Consider the following 12795-nt stretch of genomic DNA (forward strand, 5'->3'; position numbering starts at 1 on the left):
AGGTTTTGGAGTGGCAACTGAGCTGAATTATAGTAGGTTTTGGTGTCTCCACTCAGCTGAATTATAGTGGGTTTTGGTGTCTCCACTCAGCTGAATTATATTGGGTTTTGGTATTCCCACTCAACTGATCTATAGAGGATTTTGATATATATTGCATGGTATTAATGTAGAATAAGATTAATTTTCTATAATTTCTAACTTCATTACGAGAGATATTAGGAACGTATTACAGATGTATCTGTTCAACCTCTTCAACAAACATTGGTCTCTTTCTAACGAAAGAAGTGAAAAAGGATACTTGAATCATAGCACTATATGACCCAGTTGATAACAGTAACAACATGTATGACCATTTAAATTCTCAGCGCAACCTCTTGCCCTGTCAACGAATTGTGTTACTAGTGAGACAGGACTTATCGATGGTCTGTTGCTACCTGCAACCAGAGAACCTTTATTATGATCTCATTTTACTTTCGTTAAGTCTGAAAATTTCTTATTCCACATAATATTAGTAAAGAAAAATATATACTTGATAACCAGTTCTAAACTAGACGAGTATTGGCGGCGAACTTATACTCCGCTGCTATGAGAAATTATAGATAACAAGTATATTAACTGCTAGCTGGGGCACCCGTCCCCTGGATGGAACTTATGTAAATACATGATTAATGAAAGGTTATCTTAGGACATGAAAAGTTGCTTCTCTTATATGTAATTATAAGAAAAAAAAAACACCCATAAAAACTGCAAAATGTGAAACTGAAAGTTTCTACATATCTCCCCATGGACACAGTTAACCTTCATACCAATTCTGGTGAAGATCCAGCCACACCCTGCGAAGCATTATTTGCGTGGACAGACAACAGACAGTACTATTGTATTTATTTAGACTTAATGGATAGTTCCGGGTATTGAATGCCCAAAGATGATAATTAAATATCGACCGATATTATTTTTACTGATCTCGAAGTTGATGTCGATCAGAAGAAGTAATTCCTGATAAGATGACAACTGTTTTGGGCAAGTAATATAATTATTTATACTGAACTTTGATGTGAAACGTGAAAATAATATCGGCCACATTTAGTTTGTGATTGTTACCGATAACCCCCAAATATCGGTGGATATTATTGGTGAAGTTATTTACAAGCCGAGTTGTGATATTCATCATACGATGCTGAGTTTTTCGTTTTTCATCCCGCGTGTGATTTGAAGTAGTGATAACTTCGACCAATATTAATAACTTTTTGTTTTGCTCAAATTCAACAAAATATTTTGTTATATTTTCTTAATGTAATTTTACTGCTCCATTTTTTGTATTAATATTGACACTGTCAACCTCAATATTTCTCTCTCTCTCATTTTTTATCACGGCTCATGGACAAATTTAAGAAGGCCGTTAAATTAGGTCATTAGGTACTTTCTTTTCTTTTGCTGTTACCCAATTTCTACTTTTTATTTATAGTTAATTATGTTACACCTTATTTTGGAGTTTGCTCAAATTTTACGTTTTTCAGTAAGTTTATTCAATTCAATTACTGTTAGCTAACCCAACAGTATTGTAGTTGTATCCAATTACTGTTAGCTAACCCAACAGTATTGTTGTTGTTTAATTACTATTAGCTAATCCAGTAATGTTGTTGTCGTGTTTAATTACTGTTAACTAACCCAGTAATTTTATTGTTGCATTTAATTACTGTTATCTAACCCAGTAATTTTATTGTTGCATTTAATTACTGTTATCTAACCCAGTAATTTTATTGTTGCATTTAATTACTGTTATCTAACCCAGTAATTTTATTGTTGCATTTAATTATTGATTGTTAACCCAGTAATATTTTTGTTAACTACCTAGTAATACATTGTGTTCAATTATTTCATACAGAATTTTGTAATACTAGAGAAATTGTTTAATTAGAAAAAAGATTAAAATTGTTGTTAATTAACTAAAATGTTTCAAATAGACGGAAACAACATAACGAGTGTGTAGGTGATATTTAGGGAAACAACATAACGAGTATGTAGGTGATATTTAGGGAAACATCATAACGAGTGTGTAGGTGATATTTAGGGAAACAACATAATTAGTGTGTGGGTGATATTTAGGGAACAACATAACTAGTGCGTAGGTGATATTTAGGGAAACATCATAACGAGTGTGTAGGTGATATTTAGGGAAACATCATAACGAGTGTGTAGGTAATATTTAGGGAAACATCATAACGAGTGTGTAGGTGATATTTAGGGAAACATCATAACGAGTGTGTAGGTGATATTTAGGGAAACAACATAACTAGTGTGTAGGTGATATTTAGGGAAACATCATAACGAGTGTGTAGGTGATATTTAGGGAAACATCATAACGAGTGTGTAGGTGATATTTAGGGAAACACCGTAGCGGGTGTTTTCATAAGTGACTTTTTATACATCTTTTAACGAAGATTGTATACGAGTCTTTTATCGTAGATTCTAAATTCTTGTGAAGTTAGCAGCAGATCATTGATACGTTTTGTTGTTGCTATTGTTGTGTGTGTGTGTGTATTTGTGTAAAAGAGCATAGAAGACACTTGGAGAATTTATTTCGTAAACCAATGAAGACTTTATCATACCAAATAGAGTAAGGCCATCAAAATTGTGTATACATTTCTACTACTTAAAACACATTGGTGTCGGAGTCCAACCTTGTTTAAATATATTCTTCAGGGACAACCTTGTTTAAATGTATTTATACTTATTCAGGGACAACACCGATGTTATTATTATTATTGATTGATAATTTTTTATCTTGTAAGTTAGTGTCGAAAATGTAGGTCAACTAACACTTAATGTTGGCGAATCAGTTACCAACATTTGTAGACACGCCTGTTAGATTGTTACACAAAAAAGATCAGTTACTTCTGTATATTTAAGACGTTTCAAGGTGTTCTTCTCTATGCAAAATCGCACATAAACTGTTATTGGGCTGCAAATAATCACATTTTCTCGGGACAGCAATAATTGTAAGAAATAAAATTTAATTTTAGCGTAACATAGTTATTTTAAGTTTTATATACGAAATAAATAATGTTCCCAGGGGAGTGGAACGGTAATTCCATAGATAGTCACCGTGACTACACCAACCATCTTATTTCGGTAACTACACAAATAATCTTGTTTGTTTTTGCGATTGAAATTAGTAGGCTATAAAAATTCGAGTTGTCAAATCTGTCAACCTAGTGCATACAAAAAAAAGCAGAATTCAAGGCTAGTAAAAGTTTTATGATGCAAAGGAGTACACGAGTGATAAGATAGGGTATTGTATCGAAGAGTTATTGTCGAAGTTCACGTGGGAAGCTGTTTGCACATCAATTTTACGCGGGGTTTACCGTTAGCTGAAATTGATGTGGGTGTGACATTCGCTACTGGTGAACACGTGAACGTCCTACGTTAGTTGAATGTGTATTGGGATCCACGAAGTAATAAAATGTGTTCAGATATAAAGTAGTTATGGCTTCATATCGGAAACAAATAATACCGTTAACATTAGAATGTATAACTCGTAGTTTTAAACAAAGGGTTAATTTACTAACACGTGTATATGAGACAGAGAATTCACGTTTTGCAGCGTTCTTAGGCTATGAAAATGCCTCTTAACTATTCTACAAAATTATGATGAAACTAATTAAAAAGAAGGCTGTAAGTTATACCGGTATCAATATTTTACACATTATATGCGATTCTCGTCACTTTGGCGTTACACATGAGAAAACTGTATTCCTTATATGCTATTCCATTTAAAACATTCAGCTTTAATATATGCGAAAACGGGAAATATGCCCTTCTTAAATGCCCGGCATGGCCTGGTGGTTAGGGCGCTCGACTCGTAATCTGAGGGTCGCGGGTTCGAATCCCTGTCACACCGAACATTTTCGCTCTTTCAGCTATGGGGACGTTATAATGTGACGGTCAGTCCTATTGTTCGTTGGCAAAAGAGTAGCCCAAAAGTTGGCGGTCCGTGGTGTTGACTAGCTTCCTTCCGCCTAGTCTATCGCTGCTAAATTAGGGGACGACTAGTGCGGATAACGCTCGGGTGGCTTTGCGCGAAATTCCTAGCCCACTAAACCAAACTTTCATAAACTATATTAATAAGGTCGCCAAACCTGCACTGTTCGTTCAGTGTTTAGAAATGCTTTAGCTATTCTTCGTAAAACACCATATATTCAAGTCCGGCCTCATTTGGGTTGTTTTGCCCATTTTGTAAGGTTAGGTTTTGTGTAGTCACGTGGCCTGACATACTAACTTGGGCAATCCAAATGACATAACGCCGTAGGATGCAGATAACACAGGCCTGCGAATTTAAACGTCATAAAAGTTGTTTTGGTTTTAATAACGGATTTTCCATAATTCAGCTACGCAGATTTCGAAAACAATATTCATTTTTTTCTGTACTGCACGTGAACTTTTTTTTTTTACAAATCGGGAAGAAGAAAAAAACTTAGATCAAATTATTATTTTGTTTACCACAATGAACATTTTTTATTATTACGTTTGTTAACAAAAATACAAACAAACTGAAGAAAGGAGAAGAAAATTGATGTCAAATGAATATACATCCTCATTCATCCTGATTTTTTTGTCTGAAATCTACGTCTTTTAGTCTCGAACTACGTCTTTCTTTTATGTATTGCGTTGTGACGTTTTGTGAAAAATCTGTACGTGATGGAGAAAAGTGGATATCATTTTCGGATACAGCGTACAGGAATTACTGTAGAATATTATATAAATTTCAAGACAATAAAAACATCGCAGGTCTGTGTAATTAAATCGCTTAATGTTAAAAAACCTAGAAATATGATAAAAATGAAGAGACTAAAACAGGATGTTATAGATAAAAATATTTTACCAAAACTTCACATATGTAGCTACATCCACGCGTGCCCCCCCCCCCCCAGCGGCACAGCGGTCTTACAACGCTAGAATCCGGGGCTCGATACCCGTGGTGGGCAGAGCACAGATAGCCCATTGTTTAGCTTTGTGCTTAATTACAAACAAACATCCACGCGCATGTTAGGTGAGGAACGATACAGATTAACTGTATGAAAGACTTTCCTGCTGAAATGTATATACCACTGAATAATAAAGAAATCATTGTAAATTTGCAGGGTGCGTGCACAATGGGGGCAAGTGGGAGCCAAGATCCCCCAATAACTATGCATACGGACTTGGCCATTTTAGTGTGTGTAATGCTGTGTTTTTCTATCCACATGATTTGCGTGTGTTGATATGATTTATATATATATATGTATGTGTGTGTGTGGGGGGGGGTATTTAAAGTGCCCCATCACTCCCCCACTCCTCATTAGCGGTCAAATGTAAATTCCTGCGCATGGCCTTACTGTAAAACGTCACAGATTGTTATTACAATTTAATTTCTGTTTTATACTGAATTCTTGCAAACTTGACATCCGACTGAGATATATCCGTGTTTGGCGAAGTAGTAGTATTTCAAATGTTTTTGATTCCCTGTGTAGACATCATTTCGTGAGAGGTAGCCTACCTGAACTACTTGCCAATTTCTCTACCAAATTATTATACGTCATTACAAAAAAGTACTCTGCATATACTGATACCTCTTTATATACGTTCGGGAAATCAACATTGATTATACGTAACGCATGCGCATGCAAGATACAATGGATCAGTGTATTGCAGTGTATTTTTCCATATTTTATATAGTAAATGTATTCTTACCCATACCGACACTTTTTTTTTATGTACTTACTCTACAGCTAACTTGTCATTTGCCTTTCGGTCGTTAGGTTTCGAATATCCGTCTTTAAACAGTTGTATGAATTTTTCCGCAGGAAACCAAGCTCACCGGAGGAATGAAAAGCCGTGGGAAATACAGAAGCAGGTCTTTATCAGCTTCTTCAACGGACAGCTTCAGTTCTGGTGAGTTTGGTTTTATTTGCTAGTTTTGTCAACTTTCATTATTGTAGCTGAAACATCCGTATGAGTGTCTTTGTGTATTTCTTTAAAAAAAAAATCAATTTTCTTGAAGTGTTTGAAGTTTTGGCTTAACGGAAGCTACGAAAAAATAATATAATTCTGCTCGGACACTTACAGACGTCTGTACCCTAGCGGTGAAAAGAGTAATATAATCCTGTTTCTACACTTAACGATGTCTCTACCCTAGCGGTGAAGGGAGTAATATAATCCTGCTTCTACACTTAACGATGCCTCTACCCTAGCGGTGAGGAGAGTAATATAATCCTGCTTCTACACTTAACGATGCTTCTACCCTAGCGGTGAGGAGAGTAATATAATCCTGCTTCTACACTTAACGATGTCTGTACCCTAGCGGTGAAGAGAGTAATATAATCCTGCTTCTACACTTAACGATGTCTCTACCATAGCGGTGTAGAGAGCAATGTAATCCTGTTTCTACACTTAACGATGTCTCTACCCTAGCGGTGAAGAGAGTAATGTAATCCTGTTTCTACACTTAACGATGTCTCTACCCTAGCGGTGAGGAGAGTAATATAACTTCTACACTTAACGATGTCTCTACCCTAGCGGTGAGGAGAGTAATATAACTTTGCTTCTACACTTAACGATGTCTCTACCTTAGCGGTGAGGAGAGTAATATAACTTTACTTCTACACTTAACGATGTCTCTACCCTAGCGGTGAGGAGAGTAATATAACTTTACTTCTACATTTAACGATGTCTCTACCCTAGCGGTGAGGAGAGTAATATAACTTTGCTTCTACATTTAACGATGTCTCTACCCTAGCGGTGAAAAGAGTAATATAACTTTGCTTCTACATTTAACGATGTCTCTACCCTAGCGGTGAGGAGAGTAATATAACTTTGCTTCTACACTTAACGATGTCTCTACCCTAGCGGTGAGGAGAGTAATATAACTTTGCTTCTACACTTAACGATGTCTCTACCCTAGCGGTGAGGAGAGTAATAGATATCTAGTTGTGTCCTCGCAACGTCAATCAGATACTGTAAGAGTATGGACTCTACTTGTCTATTGAATTGTACGTGTACATCATGAAACAAAGAGAATGGTGTCATCACGTCTGTAATGTTCTCGTGGATAGACGTTTTAATAACTGTTCAACTTCCAACTCCAAGTTACCGTATTGGAAGCGCATACAAGTTTTTTCTGCTGCTCTGTTGTCATAGATACAAGTTCTTGTTCTTTCAAATAAGGTTGTATTTAGGTTTAAATACTTATTTGGTGGACTTTATTAACTAAACTTTCAATAGAGTCGAGTTATGGGACTCGCTGTATCTGTAGCAGGAAGTGTAATTAAACGCTAGCATAAACTAGTGTCATTAATTTCTTTATTTTGAGGTAATAAGAGTGGTATTCCGTTTGATTTAAAATAATCTCCAACTCAGTGATCAAGGAGAATCGTAATGCTCATTGCAGATACGAAATACTAATTTATACAAGTTACTGCAATTTCCTGTCTCCCTTAAAATCGTTCCAATGATGGAATCGTTACTTTTTAAATTTATAAAAGATAATCATCATTTTAAAACATTAACTTTAGTTGGGTAGTGTTTTTATATTATATATGGTAGATTTTAGGCACATCGTAATTCAATGAAAATAATTTTATCATTGAGTTGACGTTGAAGACAATAATAATAATGTTACGCAATTTGAGCAAGTGTACATGATCACGTGACTTGTAATTATTTACAAGAAACCAGTGAAGTATGATGCCCACGCTAGTTAAGGGATAAATGTGATATATCTTTTTTTTTTAATGAACATTTGTTTATTGACTTGTTCAGTACTCAGTGAATTGTAATTCGTACTTTGGTGATGGCCCCCTTGTGGCTCAGCAGTAAGATTGCTCAGTGCTCAGTGAATTGTAATTCGTACTTTGGTGATGACCCCCTTGTGGCTCAGCAGTAAGATTGCTCAGTGTCAGTGAACAGTAACTGTAATTCGTACTTTGGTGATGGCCCCCTTGTGGCTCGGCAGTAAGATTGCTCAGTGTCAGTAATTGTAATTCGTACTTTGGTGATGGCCCCCTTGTGGCTCAGCAGTAAGATTGCTCAGTGCTCAGTGAATTGTAATTCGTACTTTGGTGATGACCCCCTTGTGGCTCAGCAGTAAGATTGCTCAGTGTCAGTGAACAGTAACTGTAATTCGTACTTTGGTGATGGCCCCCTTGTGGTTCAGCAGTAAGATTTTAGGCCTTATAATGCAAATATTTGGGGTTCAGTCTCAGCGGGAGGACATTTGTGCATATTTACACATAAATAAAGAACGAACCCTACCTAGTGGCGCGTAGTTGCGAATTATTGTAGCAGTATTCATTGTTGTGGGGCTGTGGTAATGGTGCTTTTTCCTGCTTGCCTCTATGATGACCACGAAAATGATGACCTTTAAATGAACTTTGGTGCTTTTAAGTTTTTTTTAAAACATCAATAGAACTATCAGTAGCTGTTAGATAGTAAAGATTATTAAAATAACCCCATATCCTGATTTGTGAGACCCTAGAACAACAAAGGTTTAAAAGTGATAGTTAATAGTTTCCACAAATATAGAGATTTAGTTGAAAAATTCCAATAATTTTTATCTATACTTCAAACCACCGTAGACACGTTAAAATATCAAGTTGAATGATGATCGGTGCGTATATAATGGTAAAAAAAAATTCTGGAAGGGGGATATCACAAAAGTTTGTCATAAAATAATAATTTTCTAACGTAATTTCATAAAGCAACTTTTTCCAAACTTTTGTTGTCATCCACTTTTGGTTTCTTACGCTCCCCCTCCTCATTTTTCAAATAAGTGAAAGAGTTAAGTGATGGCACGTAGTACTTATTAAAATGTTATATGTTTTGTAGTAATTATTTGCTATTTTCATTAATAAAAAATATATTAAAACGACCCACCTCCTCATCCCACGAGATCATTTTCGCGCCCTGCGCTTTGGGAAACGCCGTCGTAAAGGGAACATTTTCCACACTTAAAAATCTCGAATCCCCGTCCCACCAAACATGCTCGCCTTTTCAGCCGTTATAATGTGACGGTCAATCCCACTATTCGTTGGTAAAAGAGTAGGCCAAGAGTTGGCTGTGGGTGGTGATGACTAGCTGCCTTCCCTCTAGTCTTACACTGCTAAATTAGGGACGGCTAGCGCAGATAGCCCTCGTGAAGCTTTGCGCGAAATTCAAAACAAACTCACTTAAAAACACGCGGTTAAACAAATACGTATGCGCAGTGTTACACAAGGCCTATTTGCGCATAACCGTTCCGAATTACAAACTGGTAGACTAATAGGAAGGTAGCTTGTCAATAGCACCAACCGCTGAACTCTTAGACTATTCTTCTTTTACCGAACTGTGTCATTAGACTTTCACTGCTATGACGCACCTAGGAACCTAGAGTATAGGAGCGCGTTTTTGCGGTATTCAATCGTGAACCGTGAATTCTCGGATTCACAGTCTCAACACAGGTAACCACTGGACTTGGATGTGTTTATTGAAGTTCGTGATGGATAATTTTGTTTGTAAACACTTCAGAACTTAATAGATGTGACTGAATGGAACAAAATACCCCCCCCCCCCCTCCCCGATGGTCCAGCGACAAGCTACAACAGCCCCATAGCACTAACATTCTAAGTTATATCCCTGCGACGGACAGAGAGATATCTATTTAGTTCTGGACTAAAATAAACAAATAAATATGAAATTAGTATGATATACTTCTTAGCTGGCAAAGTAAATTTAGAATTTTTTATACGTATATTCTTTTGATTAAGTAATCATTTGTACACTGTTTGATTTATTTTATATTGCTTCACTTATTGTTTCGCTGTTACTTGGCGGTTTTGGTGAGATTTAGATAAGACATTGAATCAGTTAAAAAACGATAGATTTCAAAGATTTTTCTGTGAGATGTAGATTTTATATTTAACAGTAGGAAAGCAAGTTTGATATCTGACAGTTTAGGGCTGCCCCCGGAGACTCAGTGGTAAGTCTAAAGGCTTATAACTCTAAAAAGCTGGTTTCGATAACCACGGTGGAACACAGATAGCTAATTGTGTTGTTCTGCCCTTTAACAACAGAAAAACAGTCTGCAGCACCATCTTTTGAGCCATTCACAAAACACTTTCCGACTATTGCAGTTTTTGATACTAGATGGCAGCACAATCTAAATTTACCTAAATTCTCAATAAATATAGTGATAATTTAGACAAAAACAAATACATTGGAATTGGTGAAAATTGTTATTTTAAAAACAGGAAGAATGTGCAGCAAACTTCTTGATAGCATTATAACTAAAAAACACGAATGATTATTTCAAGTAGGCTTTTGAGGGTGGGTTAGAAACTGGAACCGAAAAAGTGGAATATATTGTAATGGTAGAAAATCAGTGTTCAGATTGGTGGAAGACATACACGAAGTGTATAAACATCCGAAATAACAACAAAAAATTCGAGATACTTCCTGGTTGATGCTGAAGGAGCAAAGTTAAAAGACATGGTGAGAGTAAAGCTAGAACAAAATCAACTTAACATTTTTGATGTGATATGCAAAAACCACGAATATATAGGACGCATGGCATGACCTGGTGGTTAAGAGTGCTTGACTCACAATATGTGAGTCACAGAATTGAAATAAGTCACCAAACATGTTTGTCCTTTAAGCTGTAGGAGCATTATATGATAATGATCAACCCCACTATTTGTTGGCAAAGAGTAGCCCAAGGGTTAACAATGGGCGGTGCCTTCTCTCTAATCTTTCACTGCTAAATTAGGGATAGGTATCGCAGATAAGCCCTCATGTAGCTTTGCGCGAAATTCGAAACAAACTAAACAAGTCTCGCGTCCGTGGCTTGAAAGAAGTTATATAAAACTTTGAAAAATGTGAAAATACTTCGGGCTAGTGTGTTGAAGACGTAGTCGCTCTAAATGTGTAGATAATACGACATTAATTGCGTTCACAAGTGACATTATTAAATTTGACTGTCACGGAATTGTAGCTCAATTATCCTTTATTAATTCAGTTTGTAACTTTATATATGTATGTTCAGCTTCTTCACCCCACAATTGTGGTGCTAGCGAGAGCAAACTTGACGGACGGTTTCTCGGGGGACCAGGCATCTTCCGATCTAAATGACGTAGCTTCCTTCCAGGGGGTGGGGGTAAAATTCGTCCGAAAGATCATTCATTTTTTTGGGGGGGATACTGGTTCGTAACCTCTTGAGGTAGCTTTAGAAATAACTGGGGCCTCTGTGAATCATGAGAGAAACTTTGAACCCCACAGCGGAGCGCGGGTTTCAAAGGTTATTTTATGCCTGTTTAAAATAAAGCTCATTAGAGGAATGGGGATATGTATATTTTTAAAGTATCATTAGTTTTGATCTCAGACAAATGTCCCTGAAAATTTTCTAGCTCCATAACTGGTGTACTCAAACTATCAGAAGTGGCATAACACTCTATGATAATTTCATGGGTGGCACGTATAAGAGGACAAATAAAATGCCTCTCACAGAGCATTATTCTCACCAACTCAAAAATATTGCACAATATATGTGTAACAAAATAGCCTACTCAAACAAAAGACTCACGGCTGTCTGCTTATAAATACCTAAAGTTTCTTGAACAGATGTTTCCGCATAGACTCGATAATAAAATTAGAAAACGTGATTTGTGGGAAAAGTACTACAAATCATTGTAAGCTGTCTGCCGCTTTTTTTGTGTGAAATATAAAATGAGTGTCAGCGAACATATATTTAAATTCCGGATCTTCGACACGAAGCAAGCGTGGCAGTTCCTGATTTTTTTAGTAACTTGTGAAGAAGGCTATCCGGATTGCCTTTTAGATTGGCCAGTATCTTATAGGTGGCGAAACCAGGAGGAGTAATGACGCCGTAGCCTCCCCCCTCCCCCAAGATCAACGTTTTGTGGGGACAGGTTAACACCTGTTAGTAGCTTTAAGACCGTACTACATGTCCACGTTTTGCCACGTATATTTTAGTAATTGCTCCATTTGAATGAAATATTTTAACGCCATATTTTTCTGAGGGTCATCCACCCTGATCCCCATAAAGTACCAAGTTTCAGGTCTCGCATGTACTTTAGCCCCCAGGTAACTTTTGCCTCCTCCACCTGTTTATCTGTTGGTGAGATGGGCTCTGGTTCATTAATAATAATTTGTTGAACACTACTGTCAGGGTATTTCTATACTGAAAAACAAAAATAGACAATTAATTTGTACAGCATTTCCCAGAATTCAGTGAATTTATCAGTTATTTCAACTTTGAAGAAAAAAAAATTTATAAACAAAAGTTTGGGAAACCCTACACCAGTAAGTTAGGTAAAGTCATCACTATTACTGCATTTCTAGTGTAAACATTGAGCTAACTGACTGTGTGGTCAGCAGCATAGGTGTAGGAGGCAAATTAATATTGTGTTGGGGGGGGGCAAGGTTTATTTGACCTGGAAAATCTTAGGTTATGGATTAAATTTTATGCATTTTCTTGAGGGTAATTTTTTCTAATTTTGATGCATTTTTACTGGGACAGATTAAAAAGTGGGGGCTTTGCCCTCCCTCCCCCGATTACTACGCCACTGAGCAACCATATTATGCAGTTTTGATTTCCTGGGATGTCCTTCAAATAACAAACGAAAACTTTCTGTAAACTTGAAATAACAGCTGGTTTACTATACTTTCTGTAAAACTTGAAATAACAGCTGATTTACTAAACTTTCTGTAAAACTTGAAATAACAGCTGATTTACTAAACTTTCTGTAAAACTTGAAATAACAGCTG

General features: G+C 36.5%; 1 protein-coding gene across 1 annotated transcript in view; it reads left to right on the top strand.

The window, feature by feature from the left end:
* Positions 1-12795, top strand: part of LOC106463379 (putative adenosylhomocysteinase 3) — a 103089-nt gene that overhangs the window by 21874 nt on the left and 68420 nt on the right. The window contains exon 2 of the mRNA XM_022390850.1: positions 5844-5931. Within this exon, the coding sequence (XP_022246558.1) occupies positions 5844-5931 (88 nt within the window). The remainder of the gene's footprint in view (positions 1-5843; positions 5932-12795) is intronic.

This window comes from Limulus polyphemus, unplaced genomic scaffold (assembly GCF_000517525.1).
Source record: "Limulus polyphemus unplaced genomic scaffold, Limulus_polyphemus-2.1.2 Scaffold1389, whole genome shotgun sequence".
NCBI lineage: Eukaryota > Metazoa > Arthropoda > Merostomata > Xiphosura > Limulidae > Limulus > Limulus polyphemus.